The sequence below is a fragment of the Fusarium sambucinum genome, chromosome I (genome assembly GCF_050947815.1).
Source record: "Fusarium sambucinum isolate potato_lamoka chromosome I, whole genome shotgun sequence".
In the NCBI taxonomy this organism is placed as follows: domain Eukaryota; kingdom Fungi; phylum Ascomycota; class Sordariomycetes; order Hypocreales; family Nectriaceae; genus Fusarium; species Fusarium sambucinum.
Genome location: NC_139294.1, coordinates 11905745 through 11926316, shown reverse-complemented (window position 1 = coordinate 11926316; position 20572 = coordinate 11905745). Strand labels below are relative to the sequence as shown.

Genomic DNA, 20572 nt, shown 5'->3' with positions numbered 1-20572 from the left:
TCATGCCATTGGTCAAATGGCTGTTAGCTTGGGGCCTACTAAGCTACCGAATTTCACAAATTGAACAGTAACTTACTTACTTTGCTATCTCCGTTTTCCATTGGGACGCTAAAGTCTAGACTTGTATAATGCGGGGAAGCAAGGGTTCTTGAGTATGATGATCCCTTTGCCGCATCCTAGTCGTTTCATGTTTCATAACCGACTCACACTAAAACCCATAGTCTATGCCCCAGAGGCTCAGACTGCTTGATTGGGACACTAAGTACAGTCCGTTCGTTCCGAACTGTTCTATTAGGGAATTTGGGTTGCTACGATCATGTATGATTTACCCGCCAATAGGACTTTATCCCGTTTCTGCATGGGAAAGTGAGCCGTGTATACGACGGCGAGTAACTATAAAGATATGCTGCTATCCATTGTACTTGAATAGATGCCATCCACGCCTGTTCTTATATCAAGACTCGCAACATGCATTTTTTCAAGTTATTCACTGCCGCATCGCTTGCAGTATCCGCTAAGGCTGCAAAAGTACTTATTTGTTCTGATAGCACGACTGCCAATTATGCCTCGGGAAATCCTCTACAAGGGTAAGTGGTGTCGGCCAAGCGTAAATGCATACATCCTCTATCAATCATCATTGCTGACATGACTTCTTGCCGGCCCACAGTTGGGGATTTTACCTCGAAGACTACTTGAGCTTGACTGTTTCGAATCTCGCGAGAAATGGTCGCTCTACCAGGTCTTTTATCAATGAAGGGCTGTGGAACACCTTACTATCGAGCACGGCCAAAGACGACATAGTTATCATTGAAATGGGCCACAACGATGATGGTGACCCCAAAACGTCCGATCGTGCCACTCTGGCTGGAACCGGTGAAGAGACTGTTACTGTCACCACAACAACAGGCAAAACCGAAGTCGTTCACACATTCGGTTGGTACCTTCGCAAGATGATTGGCGATGTCAAGGCCAAGGGAGCTACGCCAATCATTTCTGGTATGGTTAACCGGAACTATTGGACTGGCAACACGCTACAGTCGAAATGGCCTTTTGCAGATGCTGCTAAAAGTGTGGCTAAAGCTGCTGGAGTCGAATTCATCGACCACACCAAGTACTCTGTCGCTTTATTTCAGTCTTTTGGCCCCGTCAAGGCCAAAACTTACTTTCCCAATGACAACACTCACACCAACTGGGACGGGGCTAAGCTTAACACGCAGAGCTTCATCCAGGCGGTCAAGAACAAGTGCGATGGTACTAGTAAGCTGAGAGCTTTCATCAACCCCACTGGCAATGCTATCAACGCTCCACCCAAGCAATCTTGTTAGTTGCAGTCTGCCATGCAGATAGTCGGTAGTTGGATAGAATCGAAGGATAGTGGAGTTATAAGTATGGGGACAAATGAGCTGGTCAAGACGGGCATGGTGATCTGGAACGAAATGTGTGGCCACTTGGGACTCAGCTAGTTTCAGGTCTCATACGGGAAGAAGGTACACGCATTCTGATTGGATATGGCAACAGTGGGGTTAGAAATGCGCAGTCGATAGCTTCTAAAGTCAAGAACATTCTATACGCCTAACCACCCAGTCAGCACTCAAGACCACGGCGTGACCATGATAGTAGACCAGCAACACCACTACCCGTCATATCAATGAGTATATTGAACGACTGAAAACTTGGTAAACGTCGATATGTTGAATAAGTCGCCATATTACCCTTTCTTTGTGGATAAAAATCTAGTCTCGGACAGATCAATCAAGAGGGTCAGACAACTAGCCTGCGGGTAGTTCGAGCGGCGACCAAAGTTGCAATGACTACGACAGGAAATCACTAGATGCTGGAATTATAGTGGGACGATGATAACAAATATCCTTATGTCAAGAAATCATGCTTAGGTCACTGAAGATGGCAAGCGAGCACTGGGACAAACCTTACAAATAATGACCACAAGAGCTGAAGGAATACAAGGGTTCATACAAAATCTTATCTGATTATGCTATAAACTTTTAGTCAATAGTTATAAATAACTTGTAAATCTAGGCGACGTGAAAACAGTGCCCTGCATTATTTTCAACCGCAAACCACCGCCTACAGTAATCATGTCATCCCCAGAACGAAATTAAACCACACCAATCGCTTCCAAAAGCACAACCACTTAAGCGGCGACACCGAATCCAGCCTGTGTCATGGCGTTCTTGGCGGTTTGGGCACTGCCGGCAGCCGCAATAGACTTGCCCTTGAAGTTTCCGAGAAATCCGGAATCATCACCAGGCATGGTACCAGAACTTCCGAAAGCGTTGATCTGGCATGCACGTCCGAGCGAAGCCTTGCATACACCAGCAGCACCAGCGGTAGGGACGCTGAAGATACGGCCCTTGTTGCCAGGCTTGGAAGGGTTCTTGACGTTCTGGAAAATGTTTCCTTCGATGAGAACCTGAGCCTTGTCCTCGACTTCGAATGCGTGGTCGAAAATGTCGTGGAAATAGTTGTTGACAACGTGGAGAACAGTGTTACCAGCGACCTTGGGGGCGCGACCGGAGACGTGGTACATGTAGTTGCCCTTGAAAGTAACAAGCTATAAGATGTTAGTTACTGATACATTCGTTATTGTTTTATATGGACACTTACGTCGTTGGATCCGAGGAACAAAATACCCCAGTAATGGTAAGTGTTGCAGCTAGCAGACCAGCTGTCGAGACCGTCGATCTTGTTGTTGGTGATGGAGACGCGGCCACTAGCTTGAGTGCCTAGAACAATATGCTGGCGACCGATCAAGGAAGTAGTGCAGTGGTCAATCCAGATGTTATCGGTTCCATCCAGGGTAATAGCATCACCTCCCCAGACCAGGCTAGGGTTGAGGTCGGTGATGTGGATGTTTTGAACGATAACGTTCTTGACACCATTAGCCATGCGAATTCCCTTGCCCTTGATAACACCCTTAGAACCGACACCGATGATGCTCTTGTTGGAGCCAACCATGATGGGGTTCAAGCCGGCCTTGTCGTACTTGACATTGACCTTGGGGGCGTTAGGTTCGTAGTTGGTGCACCAGTTGTTCTTGTTGATGGAGAGCTGGCAGTGTGTACCAGTACCCCAGGGCGCGCATCCAGTTTCGGATGCAGTACCCTCTGTACCCTTGAAGTCAAAAGTACGCTCCAGGTAGATAATTCGAGCGGTGTTGTCCTTGAGATAGTTGACAAGTTCTTGGTTGTTGCGAGGACGAACAACTTGGCCGCCCTTACCGCCAGTAGTACCAGAAGCGAAACCTTCGGCCTTAGTAGGCAATGCGGCGAAGGACGTAGGAAGGAACGCCGCGATGGCGACAAATGCATTGAGTAAACGCATATTGCTGACTGATATGTGTTTTTAGAAAACGAGTGTGAATAAATGAGTGTAAGGCCGGAGTTCCAGCTGCCGACGTGTTTGGGGTGAAGAAAGACTGAAAACGAAGGACAAGTAACGAAAGTGAAAGATAAATGTTGAATAGAATCAGAAAAGCAGCGTAGAGGATTATTGAGAATATATGTACAATAGTGATGAATCTATCAACGGCGTTGATACTATTCATCCACCAACCATAAGCTTGATGCATCTTGACTGGCTACATAACTGGGGCGAGGCAAAATGAGCTGTGCCACTGCAATAATTACTAACTACTAGCTCATAGAAGCTTGCGCGTGCCGTCCAGCCGAGATCCAAGCCTGTGGACAACACTGTTTCAAGGGTCAGACTAATAGAGCCTGCACATACGCGTATAGAAATATATATGCAAGGGCGAGCCCAATTAAAGGTCTTGAGAATCGAGAGAATACAGTGCGCTATGTGTTAAATTCTTTTGTTTATAATTACCGGGGTTTTAACTATCAATGTCAAATTGCCTAAGCATTCGCTATTTCTCAGCCTGGAAATATGTATCGTAGTTGTAAACTGGGATAGTTCCTTTAGTGGATATTCAAGGCGATCTAGCTTCGCGACTAACTTCAAAGGTTCTGGTGGGGAACTACTCATTATATGATACGAGATCAATTTCGGGGGTGAAGGGTCTAGACTTCGGTTCTATCGCGATTAAAAAGTTAACTAACACTATTATGGCCACAAAGATACTTGAATAAGCATTGCCTTACAATTGCACTTAATGTAATAAATGTTTCTCACGCCAAGATATTTTATAGAATAATACAGCAACTCATTAAACAATTTCAACAAGGGCATGTATAGAGTCCATTGCTGGCCGTGTTCGATGATTTAAGGAATGACCATGCTGTGTGGACGATATCAGGATTGTAATTCATAATGTATTTATCACAAATCAAAAAGATGTCAAACTTGATCGATGTCGGACCGACCAATCTCCACGTTCATCTCCTACACAAAGCTCGAATCAGTATGAGACCATGATGTAAGACGAGGATGATGGGGAGCTGCCAGTACCTCAATGTTGGCCCTCGGAAATGTCTCCTATCAGGCATGGTCAGTGGCGTTTCAGCTAGAAATGTAACCCCACAGATTAATCCAATGATGTAGATCAACGGTCTTGAACCACGCCATCAAGGACGTTCTAGAGCCCGTGGTGGAATTGTCGGATACGAATTGGTTTTCTATGGATCGGGACTTGTGTAGATAATATTATTATATGGGGAATCCAGTTGTCAAAAGTGCCGGGCGGTTTCAAATTAATGAATTCTGCTTATTGTCATTGCAGGCCAGGATGACTTCTTGACATGGGTCCCAGGTCAACCGCCCTACTTCCAGCCTAGAACGATTATCTTTCGAAAAGAACAAAAATCCTACATCTCCGATTATCCGGCCCAATTAGAAAAGCCGAATATAACGCACGTCACTCCATCTAGATAGGTCACATTATAATAAGTCAGAGGTAAAGTAGGGAGAGCACCGTCCCGTGATGAGCTAAGGCGTTAGGGCATCCATTCTCAATATAGTGCCACAGTGGCAGTTGACAGTTCGTTTGACCTACAAGACGCAAGTAATAGGATTTTCAATTGTATTGTTAACAGTCTCATTTCCCCGCACCCTTTCCTATAACATGATTTCTTAACATGGGGCAAGCCGGGAGATAGAATGAGTCATTCATGTCACACTTGAACAACGGACAATAGTGATCTGTTGGAGATAATTATAGGTTTAGACAGAGATAAAGATTTAATATAAATAATTCTCAATCCAAATCATTACGCTGATTCTCTTAACCACTTATGGCCTGTATAATCAATCCAACAAGAACTAAACTCTGTATTTAGCAGTTCTCCTGGCAAACACGTGCAGCGGCAGTGAAGCACTGGTTCTGTCCAGCACCGATAGGGCAAGAACGTCGACGACCAGAGGCACAGGCTGCATAATTGGCGTATCCGAGGCAGCCACCGCGAGCCTCGAGGCTCTGCGCGTTGTTCTTCTCGGCGACAGGGCTGGCTGAGGCAAAGGTGGCAAGGGCCGTGACGGCAACAAGGAGCTTCTAGATGATGTGTTAGTTCAAGAACGGAGACTATCTCTAGGAAGAGTGGTGCATACAGCGGGAGAGTACATGGTGGTGATGGTTTGAGTTTGATGAGTGTTTTGTGTCTGTCCTGGACGATAACATGTCGCAGAGGTGGCTATTTATACTTGACAACTATCATAAGGGTCCTCCGGACTTTGCTGTCTAGGCGTCATAGCAAGACAAACAGGTTGGAACACCTGCGACATTCGGGCCATCGGCAGCAGAAGGATCTGATAAGCTCCGCATATGTGGCCAGATGCCCAGCTCACAAGCGCATATGAATGGTCAGATTGAAATATGAACGAGAATAGCGTCTGATCCTCCGGCCATACCCGCTCAGTTGTGGATAAATCACCACTGATTATCTGATCGATTAGATAAAATTTGAGAATGTGGATCTTCAATGACCACTTACCAGCGAGCCTCCTCACGGAACTGGCCCGTACGCGAGAGTTGCTCCCCACTTGGTTCGAGACTTCAACATGTATGTGATCCTTCGTGCCTTTTAGGTTGCCGTATAGCCGATGTCTACCTTTTCCAGCCGAACCTTTCATCTTCAATAGGCAGGTGAGTAGGTAATAGGAAAATTGAAATGTGAGCTGTAGAGGGTAAAAGTAAACTGCATAAAGGTCAGGTCCGATTGCGACAAACTGACTTGTTAGTTCCTTGTCTCGTGGCAGCATCGGTCAATTGTTCCGATATCGTGAGTTCAGGCATTTAGGTCACATTTCAATTCAAACCGGGTCCAATAGGTCTACGTTCGAAAGATCGAGGTTGAAATGCCTTTAACATAAAGCAATTGGGGTCGCAACTCAAAGTTCGAGAAATCTAGAGAAGCAGAAAATTACCAACCATTCAATGACTACAGATCAAGGCTGCCTTGCATCTGGCTTGCTTTAATTTTTTATTTTTTTAGTCAAGTCAAGGCATACTAAGTGGGCGTAATCGTGCGCCCTATTCCTCTAACATGATGTGTCAATTATCCACAATCAAGGTAAATACCAAGGCTGACATTTTTTTCAATCATTCTGCCATTTATAAATTGACATATCAGTAATATGAGAGTTCTTATTATGCCTTACACTTTGCCAAGATCTGAGCGATCTTCAATTCGTTGTCAGTTATCCATTGGTAAAGAAAACCAGGCTGTGCAGTGGCTATGTTTCACAGCAAGTTACAAGTCAAAGCACCACAGGTATTTATCTTCTCGATCGTCACGAAAAGAGCTTCTACACAAGATAAAAAAAAAGGACATTACACTTTTACGTTACTACCGGTGGTAAATTTTAGCCAGCTCCAAACACACATCAGCATGCCAATCATGAAACTTCACAACCTCATTTCAGATATAACAACCACGCTCAAAGCGGCTATCAAAATATGCGAAAAAGCCACCGACCCACAATCCTTACCCATGTCCATTCAGATACTCTGTTCACAGCTACCTTGGATCGCGGCCGCTTTTGATAAAGCAAAAGAAGGTTTCCAATGGAGTGTGGAGCCTTCACCAGACACGCTGTCCCTAAAGAATATCCTCAAAGACTGCGCGAAGAAGTCGTCCTCTCTGGAAGCTTACTTGCGTGTAACAATTCCTCGGGACGAATCGTCAAGATATGAGCGATACAGGCGATCGTTGGGTTTGGTACCAACGGAGGATAAGATTGTGGTGTTGAAGGATGGGTTATTTTCCGACCTCAAAGCCTTGGCAGCTAATCCAGCTGTTAAAGCAGAAACGCAAGACAATGTCAGGTCATTAGTGGGGTTTGTGACTCAAGAGCCGGGATACAATCTATGGGGTGTTTCAGATAGTGATTGACCAAGGACATTAATCGGAGATAATTGAATACAGGCATTCATCACGCATCTGAATGTTCGACAAACTTCAAGCAGCAAACCAGGATTCACATTTGCAGTATCTGTGCCAAGTATGTCAAAAGCAGTCGAACTAAGCCACTAAATGTGTCATTGCCCTCACTCTTCTCATTGGTTTGAGCATGCTTTTGCACAATCTTTAAAACCTCCTCTACCAACAGCTTCACCCTCTCCCATTCGTCCGGCAGAGGAGGTGGCCTCTCATCTCAGAGGATGGTAGGACCATGGTCAGTTCCATGAGTGCTTCCACGGTTGCCACCTGTGTTGAGGTCACCTCCACAGTTGTCGCAGTGACGAGTCCAACGTCGGGGCTTGCAGACTAAATTATTGGGACAGTTGGTGGTCTCGCATACGCTCTCGCAGGTGCCTAGTACCATTGCGTTTCCGGCGATGTAGGCACAAGGCTCGGCTGTAAGAATAGTTATTAGTGGGCGATGACATGACAAAGGCGGAACGAGGCTTACCAGGCCAGGCTTTGCGGCAGGCTTCGATATGTGGCCACGAGGCGACGGCCAATGGGAAGGCCAAGATGATGGTGCTGAGAAGCCTACGGGGTGTTAGTATGTGTATTGCACTAGGCTAAGTTGACTAACATGTTGGGTGATGAGCTAATGAAGAGTTGGGAAGACTAATCCAAACAGAGATAGGTCACGTCACACTTGAGATGAAACTACAACCGTGGAGGAGCGTCTTATTTATAGCCAAAGCTTAATCGTACGTACAACAACGAAGCGGGGGAGACGTCGACTGCACTGATGGTTCAGCTGCATCGCGTCGCAAGAGACGTTCCAATTAAGCATCTTCAGTTGATCAGCGGCCAATATTTGCATGATAGCTTGGCCCAACTCGGACCTTCGGTCAAGTGGAACACACCAACTTCAGATCATAGATGGACGGGATCTACACTTTTGACAAGCTGAGGCCAGTCGACGAACTACGATATGGAGTGCCATTGGTGGCATCAAAATCCCCTCAGCGGTTGATATGAGTAGTACGTAGATTGATACTGCATATCTTTGTGGTGTGTAGGTCTGTAGGTGCATGTATCTCTGATGTCCTGTTCGTCACCCCCTCTGTCGCTTTGATAACTTTTTTCTCCGAGAAATATTCAAGAGTTGGTGTGGAGGGGATTCAACAATATAAAATACCGTTTTCGAGTAAATAAAGCTCATTCACCTTTGCCCAAGGTGACCCTAGACTGTTCAGCGAAACTCCTCGACTGCCGCGTTGACATCTGCAAGTCACTAATACAAACTTAACATTCCAACGATGAAACGGTAACATTGAAAACTATTGTACCTACTGCCAATAAGCAAGGTGGCGCGCTGAAAATTCCAAATTCAGAATCAATTGAGCCAGAGCTGTGAGTCAATCAGCTCACCCAACAGCGTCAGATGATGATCTGATTGCTCAATTGAGGACCATGTGTAACACAACCACTCGTGTTGATGACTGCAGAGTACAAATCAATATTTACCTCGAATTGTGAAAACTTGCATAAAAGAGTGTCTGTTTACCTGGATTCAGGCCAGCCACAATATTAACAATTCTTCCGGCGGCTCCGGGTTTAATCATGTTTCCTGCAGTTGTTGATGTCTGAGTTATCATTAGATTACCGTGGAAAATCTGACAGTCGACGACGCACCAAATTCATTGTTGTCAGACCTATCACAGTCTTGATCGGCAGTGGGATGGAATGCAGGCTCATGTCGTTAGTCATTCTGCAGACCTACATGCCACAAGAGGCCATACTTTTGTGTACTACAGTGTCTCACATTGCGCTACAAAGTCAACGATGACAGAATTTTATATCTATGTCTTATTTTGTAATTTATTTCGTTTTTTATTATAGGTACATCAAATACAAAATTGCAGCCCAACTAGACTGAACTCTCAGACTGTGACAAAGTGAGGGCACTCTTAGAATGGTCGAATTCTTTCATCTCCACCAGATGCGTCTCGTCCTCGTGGGCACCAAATTCCACCTCGACGATTGTATCGCAAGTAATCCCGGATGCCTGCATCCTTCCGCGTGATCCCTTGATAGCCGTTGCAATCGCACTTGAACCTACCTTTCTCTCCAGGGGATATGTTTTGGTACGAGGTCTGTCAGGGTCTTCTTGACTTCTGTCTTGGCCACTCTTGTGGCTACCATAGCTGATGTAGCACTTGGATTGGCCCGAGAGTCTCATAAGAAGCACACGTAACGTGGGCATACACGCACACCATATGCCAACGTTGACTTCGACGGTAGACCATTGAGCCATAGCGAGATAATCCCAATATTTGTTGTTGGTTTGGCTGATTCCCGCCACGATGCAGGCGTATAGACGGAAAATACTTACAGCAGTAACACTAGATAGAAATACATGCATTAGAGATAATGTTTCTTGAAACGAAAAAAATGATAGACGTTTTGCACTTACAAGGTCTCGACGCCAAACATCATCCCAACACCGACCTTCTTACGCCAGTCCAAATTTGATTTAGACAATTGAGAAAGCGGAATACCAAGAATCCAAAAGTCTGAGGCAATATTAACAGCACCATTGGACCAAGCAACGCCATTGACGCTTGCACATCTGCCCGTATGATCACCATACCAGCTATGCCAAAAATGACTAATAGGCTGACATGAGAAGACAACAACAAGGGCAAATATTGTCCCGTTAAGAGAAATAAAAACGACTGCTGCTCAGAGAAACTTACGTACACCAGCGCTTGGGAAGATGCGAAGAAAAAAGAAGAGCAAGCTCAATTTCATCGTTGTCTTTAGTATAAAATAAATGAGGATAAGAGTCCAAAACCAGCGAGCAAAGTCTGTTATCTGCCAGCAATGCGGGTCGCTTTTTATTCTATGAAGTTTAGCCAAGGCGCGAGAGGTAGATCATAGGGTCCATCCACATCTCATTCAGTTCCTCGATTCCCGAGGATCGACAGGCTTGTAGATCCCCTGAATGAAACCGGTTATACGGATAGAACCCAGCTGGAACTTAACTTTGCTCATCGATTGGTCTCAGATGCAACGAGGCAGATCTAAGGAGCCGGTTTATCCCAAGGCTAAATTGACAGTGAATTCTGCATGATGCTACCCATATTTGAGACTAGATTTATTATTTCTTCATTCTAGCAAGTAACTCCAGCTGATCGAAAGACATCAGTGGGGCCACTTGACTGTAAAGCCGTATGTTCTTGAAGCCGGCTTTAGCCGGTAACGATCCAGCAGTGGAGAGACGCTGTTGAGCTTTTGACTTTTGCCATTGGCCAGGGGAATAAAAAAGGCGCTAACACCAACATGGGCTAAGGTACCCGGCACCTGTGTAACTTCCCAGTATCTCGGTTGATGGTTTTGGCTCCAGGGTATGGTGCCTTGTTCAGCGGGCAGCGTTGTTACAAAAGGCAGATCTCATAGAGCAACCTTATTCTCACACAATACAAAATCTGTGGTAAGCAACTTAATACTTCTGCTTCGGCACAACGAAAGAAATATAGAAATTACAAGCTACATCATTTGATAAAGGCAGATTGCCTCACCAAAAGTTCTTGGGTTGCGCGGTCTGTTTTGTCAGGCTGCCTTACTCCAGGGAGATGTCTCACGTGACTGACTATCACCTGATCAACAGGTGATTACTACGCCTGTGTGTGGTTAGAGAACTGACGCGACAGCAGCACCATATCAATCAGCGCCGCTAGTCCCAAAAACCAAAATTGAGACAATTTTGACGAGATACCGACTTCCACTGGAGCTACGAGATACACTGTCACTCTCCACCGTTTGTAACTGGCATTTCCGTTGATCATCTGAATAACTGCATTGATGTCATCTCTGCGCCAATATCTTGTACAACAAACTACGTATGCAAATATCGGCCACTAACGTCTGAGCTACATTACGATAGGCAAGTTGAAGAATGAATGTGAGCTAATTGGCCCATAGAGACCACTTTGACACTGAAAACCTCTGGGCCAAATTGAGCCTATTCCCGTAGGATCATCAGAATCAAACCATATCGAATCACGATGGTTCGATATCTTTTCAGCCCTGTCAAAATACCGCGGGGTTTCAAGAATGGGGCGCAAATTAGGCAAAATGGTTGGTTCTGTTGGCTCTGTTGGTTCTTGCTCTGAAGCACCAACAGAACCAACAGAACCAACAACGGCAGGACCAACAGCACATAAAGCTTGGCTGTCGGTCCAGACCAAATTCCAATAATTTACTTCTTCCATCATTTACCTCTTCCAACAATCCAAATATGACTGTCCCACGCGATATACAACATACCGAAGCTCCAGCTCCAGGCGGCGCTTCAACTAACCCATCTGAACAACATCATAGCGAAAATAGTGTCTTGATCAAATTAATCGAAACTATCGCTACAGAAGACCCCAAGAGACCATTCGCGTTGATCCCATCTTCCGACAAGGCTCAAGATGGCTGGAAGCCTTTGTCCTTTCTCCAACTCAACAACGCCATCAATTATCTCGCGTACTCACTCTCCAATACCATCACCCGATCACCTGACCATGAAGAGTTTCCCACCGTCGCCTACATGGGCTCCAACGATATTCGATACACGATAATTCTTCTCGCATGCATCAAAGCTGGCTTCAAAGCTCTTTTCATTTCTCCTCGCAATCCAACCACTGTTCAGCTATCGCTCTTTGAAAACACGCGTTGCCATGTCTTGTACTGCACCGAGTCAACGAGACCGATGATGCAACCCTGTCTGGATAAGCGCCTGATGCAAGTTCTTACTATCGATACACTCGACTATTTACTCAACACGAGCGCTGCACCATTTCCGTATGACAGATCCATTGATCAATCTCGCTGGGATCCCCTCGTTGTTCTGCACACTAGCGGCTCAACAGGAATTCCCAAACCGATCCTTGTGCGACAGGGAACATTTTGTGCATTTGAGAACATGTTGAAAAAAGGCCCACATCAAGGCTGTCCCTTTGCCTTAGCAGATTGGGGAGAAAAGGGAGTCAAAACCCTACTCTCAATGCCAATGTTCCATGGCGCTGGTGTTTATGCCACAATATCGAGCATCTTCACTGGTAGTACCACGGTTATGCCTATTGTGAACAAACCTTTGAGTGTTGACTCGGTCATGGATAGTCTGGAGTATTCTGGTGCTCAAGGACTCGTTCTACCTCCTTTTATCGTGGAAGGTATCGCAGCCTCTGAGAAGGGTATCGAGGCATTGACTAAGCTTCAGTTCTTGAAGTTTGCCGGGGGTCAGTGTTTTAACATCAATATCCAAGACGATGACTAACAATCAGGCAGGTAATTTATCACCGGCAGTTGGAGACGCTTTGATAGAAAGAGGTGTTGAGCTCGCCAGTCTCATTGGATCGACTGAGTAAGTATTCACTCACAAAATGCAAATAGAACGCCATCTAACAAATGATCAAGAGCATTCCCGTATGCCCTGCATTCCCCCATCGACCCGAAGCTCTGGCAATACTTCGTCTTTGATAGCGAAACCATGGGAATTGATTGGCGCCCATGTGGACCGAACGAGTACGAAATGGTCATCTGCCGCAAAAACGTATCAGATCCTGGAAACCAAGCCATCTTCTACGTCTTCCCCGAGCTCATGCAGTGGTACACATATGATATCTTTCAACCTCACCCTACATTGAAAGATCACTGGCTTCACGTCGGTCGTGCTGATGATATCCTCATCTTTTCCAACGGCGAGAAGCTGAACCCTGTTTCTATTGAGGCTGCCGTTTCTGGCCATCCCCTTGTCAAGGGAGCTCTTGTCGTGGGGCAGATGAAGTTCCAAGCAGCTCTGATAATTGAGCCTGTTGATGAAGCAGTACCCAAGAACGAGACCGAAACGAAAGCTTTTATTGATCAAGTTTGGCCTACGATTGAAAAGGCTAACTCGGAAACGGTAGCTCATGGGCGAATCACCAAGAACCTTGTCGCCATAGCAGACCCTTCATTGCCCTTCTTACGGGCTGGGAAAGAGACAGTTCAGCGTACATCTACCATCGAGTTGTATAAGGACTTTATCGAGTTTCTATACGAAAAAGATGAGATTGATGGAGGTGACGAAGAATCCGTTATTCTCAATGTTAATAATGAAGTAGAACTTGCCCGATCTATCATCTTAGTATTCAAGATCAAGCTTGGAGTCGACAAGCTGGAATTCGACACGGACTTTTTCTCTGCAGGAATTGACTCGTTACAAGTCATGACTGTTACGAAACTTCTCAAGGCCGGAATTCGATCAGCGAACTTGGACACTACGACGTTTGCGCCGCAAATTGTTTATCGATATCCTACAGCGAAAGACCTTGCTCGTCACATTCTTTGTACTCGGGATGGGTGTGCTGACCATGATGGTGTGGCAAAAGAGATTGCGGAAACTGAGAGACTTGTGACAAAGTATACTGAAAACCTTCCTGCTTCTGTACCTAACAAGACGTCCCCCCAGGCGGACAACCAAACTATTCTTCTCACCGGGAGCACAGGGTCTTTGGGCGCCTACATGCTCGACACTCTCTGTAGCCTCCCTACTGTCAACAAAATCATCGCTCTGAACCGTAGCGATGACGGTGGTGCATCTCGACAACCCTTGATCAACAAATTTCGCGGTCTGACAAAAAACTTTTCCAAAGTCGAATTCCTCCACGCAGACTTGTCGTTGCCAGACTTGGGTCTCGGGCAATCCAAGTACGACAACCTACTCGCTCGTGTCGACCGCATCATCCACAACGCATGGCCCGTCAACTTCAACATCAGCGTATCGTCATTTGAGAGCTCCATCCGTGGTGTCCGCCACCTTGTTGACTTCTCTGCCGCCACAGACAAAGATGTACCCATCGTTTTCATTTCAAGTATTGCAACTGTCGATGGCTGGACCGCCATTGATAAGGTCCCTGAAGAGGCAATCACTGACATGTCTCTACCTCAAATGGGTTATGGCCGCTCCAAGCTCGCGGCAAGTTTAATCCTTGATGCGGCTACCCAGCAGTCTGGTATACATGCCGCTTCAGTAAGAGTTGGACAAATCGCAGGATCACGAGCTGAGAAGGGAATGTGGAATCGCCATGAGTTCATCCCAAGTTTGATCGCAAGTTCGGTTCATCTCGGTGTGCTTCCCAAGTCTCTTGGACCTCATCAAGAAATCGCATGGACACCTATCGAGGATGTTTCAAGTCTTATTCTAGACATCGCTGGTATCACGGTCCCTAAGCCCGTAACAGAGATTTGTGGATACTTCCACGGTGTGAACCCTTCAACGGCGGACTGGTCAGATATTGCGTCTGCATTGAAGAATTTCTACGGAGATGGAATGAAGATTGTCAGTTTGGAGGAGTGGGTTGAGAGGTTAGAAGCCAGTGCAGAGAAGAAGGACTTGGATTTTGAAAGGAACCCTGGCGTGAAGCTTCTTGATACGTACCGTGGACTTTTGGAGGCTGAGAAGGCGGGCAAGTTTCTTAGATTTTCGATGGAACGGACTAAACGCCACAGTTCGACGATCAGGGAGGTTGGGCCAATCACACCAGAGCTGATGATCAATTGGTGTCGCCAATGGGGGTTTTAATTCTGCCGTTCTAGACTTGATATTAGATCAATTCTATTAAGGGAACAATGGAGCATAGAGATCTTCTGTGGTCGCTGCAGTCCAGTGACCGCAACCTGCATATTTAAAGCACACGTGTTGCCTCTGGTTGTGAAATTGCAAAGGTCTGGATGCCTGTGGATACGGCCTGGAACTAGGTTTGGAAAGCTGAAAGATAGCTGCAGGATAGAAGCGGGCGATGACGCAGAGACTAGTCTAAGCCATGTCTCAATTAGCGTATCAAAGCCCAATTGCAACTTGACAATAAGATCTCATCGGTCTGGAACAACGATCTGCAAACAGCATGTGACAATGATCAACAGAAGCCCCGAGTATTACTGCATAAGCGCCAAAGGATAGTTTTATGCGGCGCACTTAAGCTTGAATAGTTCGTAACTACATTACCCCGCCCTACAGAGTGAGGAGGATATATATAGGAAGGACTAAGTAAAGAGCTAGTCTCTGATTTTCTCAAACTTTTGCTCTCTCACTTATTGGACATCAGAGCTATCAATCAACAAATCAGTCAACATGGGTGGCCGACATCGCTTTGAGAAGTTGAAGAACATGTTCAGGGGAAGAAAGGCGGAAGATGAGCCCATTACAACTACATTACTAGTCCGCAACTCGACCTCGCCCGCGATTGCCAAGCCAGTTGCAGATTCAGAGCCACCTCCTATCGACGAGCAGCCACAACGTAAAGCCGAACGGAATAAGCTGCAAGAGAAACTATGGAATGAGGCTTACGATACCCTCGGTGGGAATAAGTATATCGTCGAATACGAAGAGATACTTTTGTCTGAGCTCAAGAAAGATAACCCTGATATAACCTCGCTTGGGACCTCTTACGAAGAGCGGTGGCGCAACATGCAACGTCTTGTTGAACTTGGTTTGAAGAAGACTGAAACAGAAGCCAAAATCTACGGCAAGGTGAATGATGGACTGCAGCTCTTTGACACAGTGAGATCACTAGTCACACCAGCCGTCTCAGCCGTCCCACAAGCTGCCATTCCCTGGGTTGGAGTTTGCTTCATTCTTCAAGTCTTTTCAAACCCCGCCAAACAGCCAGGCGTCCATCGCGCAGGACTCCAGCACGTTCTTTCTCGTGTCAACTGGTACTGGAACCTAGCAGAGCTTCTCCTCCAAGACAATCTGGAACCGAAAGAAGACATTGGGATAACTGCACTGTCCAACCTGCGACTGGAGCTCAGGTCATATGTTCTGGACTTGTACCAGAAGTTTCTCTCTTATCTGATAGAGAGTATCTGTTACTTTCACAAGAATCGCGCCACTGCTTTCCTCAAGAGTGTGGTTTACATAGACTACTGGGGCGGTAAGCTCACGGACATCGAGGCCTCGGAGGCAGAGTTCGAGAAGATGTCTAAAAAGTACAATACGACAGAATCCCGCGAAAGACTCGGGTCTCTGGTCATTGGCGTCCAAAACATCGAAAAGGCTATTGAACGCCAGTCTCGGCAACAAAAAGAGCTCTACGATGATGAGAGCAACAAGATCTGCTTCCAGGACCTTTATACAACAAGTCCATTACAGGACAAAGAACGGATTGAACATGACAAAGGTACACCTTTGCCCCATTGCTATTCGTGGATATTCCTCACTGAGGGTTTTCAGAAATGGCAACAAGACCCTGATCAAAGACTGCTTTGGATCAAAGGTGACCCTGGAAAGGGCAAGACGATGCTTCTCTGTGGTATCATTGATCGCCTTGATGAAATGACGCCGAATCTTATCTCGTGTTTCTTCTGTCAAGCCACTGAGAATTATCAGAATGATGCAACAGCTGTTCTTCGGGGCTTGATTTGGAGCCTTGCCTGTCAGCACCCTGATCTTATTTCTCATGTGCGCACCCAATTTGATAACTCGGGTCGAAAAGCGTTCGATGGGCCAAACAAATGGGAGGTTCTGTCTGGCATCTTGAAGGAAATGGTATCAGACAGAGACAATCATGTCCCAGAAGGCACCACCATTGTTATTGATGCTCTTGACGAGTGCATCAAAGACAACGACAAGCTTCTTGATCTAATCGTTGAAATTTGCGCTGATAAGGACTCTCGGGTAAAGTGGATTGTTTCAAGTCGCAATTGGGTAGAAATCGAAGACACCTTCATGGACGAATCGATTAGCTCTCAACGGCTTATTCTTTCTCTGGAAGATAATGAGGAAGTCGAGCAGTCGATCAAAAAGGCTGTTGGTGCATTTATTAAGTACAAAGTGGAAGATCTCAAGAAGAAAAAGAAGCATGGAGAGATTCCACCTGAAGTCAATGACATCTTTACTGAAAAGGCGGGTAACACCTTTCTCTGGGTTGCTTTGGCCTGTAAGCGATTGGAGAGCAAGGATGTCGAGCCATGGCAGATTCTCGAAATACTCAAGGATTTGCCATCTGGTTTGACGGACCTTTACAGACGCATGATGCAAGAGGTCAAGGATTCCAGCCATGCTTCACAGTGCAGGGATATTTTGGCAGCTGCCACCCTGGCGTATCGCCCTATGTCACTGGCAGAATTGTCATCCAGTTCTCAATCACTCTCTCAGCATTCGAAGAGACTGGATGCCCTCAAAAGACAAGTCTTGCGTTGCAAAGGGTTCTTGGTTGTCTCAGATGACGTAGTGTCGTTTGTGCATCAATCAGCCAAGGATTTTCTGTTGGAAGACCAGCTTGCGAAGGAATTTGTCTGGGAAGCTGAGACAGCGGATCAACTATCGAAGAGTACCCTTCGCAATCACCACAACATTCTATTTACAATGTTGGAAACGATGAAGAAGACGCTCAAGTACGATATATACGATCTGAAGAAACCGGGTGCTGAAGTACCGATTCCTGACCCAGAGGATGCCTCTGACCCCTTGAATCCGGTCGAGTATGCTTGTTGTTATTGGGCCGATCACATTTTGACGTTCGATGACGAAAGTGCATCCGCTGCCCTCGACTTCCTCAAGTCATCGCTTCTCTACTGGCTGGAAGCTTGTTCACTGATGGGAGAGGTGGTCACTGCGGTACTGGCGATTCAGAAGCTACAGAAGTTAGTTGTATGTCACTGTCCCCCCATCCTAAAAGTCCGTATTCTAACAAATTCCTAGACCGGTACAGAATACCACGAACTAGCCAGTGTCTTGCAAGACGCCAATCGGTTCGTCCTGAGTTTCAAAACTGCAATCGAATTGTATCCTTTGCAAAGTTATACCTCCGGGCTTATTTTCAGTCCTGGGAGCTCTGTAGCAAGACAAGCATTCCAGCAACATACCTTTAAAACATCATGGCTCGACCTACCTGTTCCGGAAGACTGGGATGCTTGTGTCCATACACTTGAAGGACATAGAACCTCAGTATCGAACCTTGCCTTTTCTGGTAACGGTCAATGGCTAGCATCTGCCTCCGATGATTGTACCCTCAAAATCTGGGATGTGGCAACAGGTGTTTGCTTACAGACTACGACTTATCCAAACGATTACGTACAAGCAGTCGCATTTTCCCCAGATAGCTCTTGTCTTGTGTCGTGGGCTTCAAACTATACAATCGACTTTTGGGATACCACCTCAACTGAATTCAAAAAGATTCACACAGTCAATACCCCAGGATGTTATATAGTCGGTCTTCTTTTCTCACACGATGGCAAATGGCTCGCCTCTTGGTCGAGTGAGCCCAAGATTCAGATTCGTGATTCGAAAACAGGTGATTGCATCTACAATTTTACACTCGATCAAGGAAGTAAATATTCGATCGGACCGCAAAATCGATTTTCATTTTCATCGGACAGCCAACGTCTCTTGGTTGGATCAATAAATGCTGGTATCCGCGATATAGTCAAGGACTCATGGATCACCGAAAACCAGATATCGCCAGGTCGTCTTTTGACGTCATCTTTCTCTTCTGACGGGACGTGGGTGTGTCATGTCTATGGCGAGCACGGCCATTCTATTTGGAGGCTTTCCGAGAGCGGTGCCGAGTGCAAAATCGACATGCTCAAGGATGACGGGTACGGGCTCCCGCCCTCGGGTCAGCATCCAGTTGATAGACCTTTTCCCTCGAAGGAGAGACCATCGGCCTTTTCAAGTGACGGCAAGCAGATTGCAACATGCACTGAATGGCCCTTCAGGATCGCCATAATTGAGTCTGCAACTGGAGGCGTGGCATATGCAGATGCTCCAAGCTCGGCAGATGCTGAGGAAGAAGGTCTACCCAGAGCAATGGCCTGGTCGGCCAACAGTCAATGGCTTGCTGTTGGAGGAGTTGACGGTATTGGTGAGATCACAATCTGGGATCCAAAGGCAATCAAAAACGACAGCAAAGCGAATGAGAACCGGAAACGCACATATATAATGGAATTGTCCGCAGATGGTCAGAGACTTGCCACAGCTTCTGAAGACGGCGTTGTCGAGATCCGAGATATGGCCCGTCCAGGCAACAATGTTCTTAGAATTGAGGGCCACGATTCTATCGTACGAGCGATAGTGTTTTCCCCATCTGGAAACATGCTTGCAACCCACTGCGCGTACCAGGTCAAGATATGGAACATCAAAGAGACTGGTGAATATGTACACACATTCAAGGCTGGCGCGATCGACGTTCCAATACTGTCGAGAACTTTCGGGCCTATGGCATTTTCGGCGGACGACTCTCACTTTGTATATCGCAAAGAAGACGAGATTGTTGAAGTTTTGGACCTGACAGATCAAAGCATGTCTACAATCGAGATAGGACATTTGTCGTGTCTAGTCTTTTCTCCTGACGGCCGATCACTAGCAGCTGGAAGTCACGGGAAAATTAAAATCTATGACTTGCAAACCAAGGATATCGAGGAACACGAATCTGAATCTCGTCAATCACCGCACGCCATTTCCTTTTCATCTAATGGAAAACTACTTGCGTTCACTACCATGGCATGGGACGCTGACACGCCATCGGAGATTCACGTATGGGAAATGCCAGCAGCAAAAGGTCTCTTCAAACTTCAGCTTAGCTTCCCGATTACACAATTATCGTTTAGTCCTGACGGTGGATCGCTTATGACTGAACAAGGTCGTTTGACACCTAAAAGCTGGCCGTCCCGCATTGACGTCCAGGATGGTGGTACCCAGGATGCTGAGACTGAGAACAATGAACTACCGGTAGTACCGTTTGTCACTCAAGGCTATGGAATTGGATTTGATGTATCTTGGCTGACAAAGGATGGCAAAAGATTGGTTTGGTTGCCACCTCAGTATAGACCGAGATATGACTACGAGAAGCATGTACTTGTTTCTGATTCAGTTGTTGCAATTCGCAACAACTCTAATCAGTTATTAATGTTTGGCTTTTAGAATTGATGGGATTAGATAATTTCTTATGTTGGGATAGTATAGCTAGTGATTAAGATTAACAACATATTGAACTTTGGCAACCTGATAATGGTGTTTTTATTGCTCGTGCTCGCCAATAGATATAAAATGCAGGGGCGTGTGATTATTAGATAGTGCTGAATGTAGTGACCTTGAGCTCTGACTCTTCACCGAGCTTCCCTTGCATTTATTTAAAAATATTTTACAATAACTCCACTTATAATTTATCCTATACATAAACCAACACCATCTGCGAACTACACCTCACTAATTCCTCTTCTTCTGT

The 20572-nt window shown here is 46.0% G+C and overlaps 7 protein-coding genes across 7 annotated transcripts; 3 read left to right on the top strand and 4 right to left on the bottom strand.

Moving 5' to 3' along the window:
• Window positions 1-468: 468 nt before the first annotated feature.
• FSST1_006618 (SGNH hydrolase-type esterase domain-containing protein) lies at window positions 469-1576 on the top strand (the record flags this gene model as incomplete). The annotated part of the gene is made up of 3 exons (XM_083233004.1): window positions 469-587; window positions 668-1320; window positions 1545-1576. The coding sequence occupies 3 exons, from the start codon at window positions 469-471 to the stop codon at window positions 1574-1576; spliced, it is 804 nt and encodes a 267-aa protein (XP_083090048.1).
• A 576-nt stretch (window positions 1577-2152) lies between these two features.
• FSST1_006617 (pectin lyase fold/virulence factor) lies at window positions 2153-3342 on the bottom strand (the record flags this gene model as incomplete). The annotated part of the gene is made up of 2 exons (XM_083233003.1): window positions 2153-2572; window positions 2626-3342. 2 exons carry the CDS (start codon window positions 3340-3342, stop codon window positions 2153-2155), a joined length of 1137 nt encoding a protein of 378 aa, XP_083090047.1.
• A 1909-nt stretch (window positions 3343-5251) lies between these two features.
• Window positions 5252-5538, bottom strand: FSST1_006616 (uncharacterized protein; the record flags this gene model as incomplete). The annotated part of the gene is made up of 2 exons (XM_083233002.1): window positions 5252-5467; window positions 5524-5538. 2 exons carry the CDS (start codon window positions 5536-5538, stop codon window positions 5252-5254), a joined length of 231 nt encoding a protein of 76 aa, XP_083090046.1.
• Window positions 5539-7569: 2031 nt separating this feature from the next.
• FSST1_006615 (uncharacterized protein) lies at window positions 7570-8193 on the bottom strand (the record flags this gene model as incomplete). Its single annotated transcript, XM_083233001.1, has 4 exons — window positions 7570-7772; window positions 7828-7910; window positions 7957-7991; window positions 8086-8193. The coding sequence occupies 4 exons, from the start codon at window positions 8191-8193 to the stop codon at window positions 7570-7572; spliced, it is 429 nt and encodes a 142-aa protein (XP_083090045.1).
• A 1050-nt stretch (window positions 8194-9243) lies between these two features.
• Window positions 9244-10127, bottom strand: FSST1_006614 (uncharacterized protein; the record flags this gene model as incomplete). The annotated part of the gene is made up of 3 exons (XM_083232998.1): window positions 9244-9718; window positions 9790-9889; window positions 10073-10127. 3 exons carry the CDS (start codon window positions 10125-10127, stop codon window positions 9244-9246), a joined length of 630 nt encoding a protein of 209 aa, XP_083090044.1.
• A 1489-nt stretch (window positions 10128-11616) lies between these two features.
• Window positions 11617-14928, top strand: FSST1_006613 (uncharacterized protein; the record flags this gene model as incomplete). Its single annotated transcript, XM_083232997.1, has 3 exons — window positions 11617-12604; window positions 12654-12729; window positions 12783-14928. The coding sequence occupies 3 exons, from the start codon at window positions 11617-11619 to the stop codon at window positions 14926-14928; spliced, it is 3210 nt and encodes a 1069-aa protein (XP_083090043.1).
• A 549-nt stretch (window positions 14929-15477) lies between these two features.
• FSST1_006612 (uncharacterized protein) lies at window positions 15478-20268 on the top strand (the record flags this gene model as incomplete). Its single annotated transcript, XM_083232996.1, has 2 exons — window positions 15478-17997; window positions 18049-20268. 2 exons carry the CDS (start codon window positions 15478-15480, stop codon window positions 20266-20268), a joined length of 4740 nt encoding a protein of 1579 aa, XP_083090042.1.
• Between the last annotated feature and the right edge of the window lie 304 nt (window positions 20269-20572).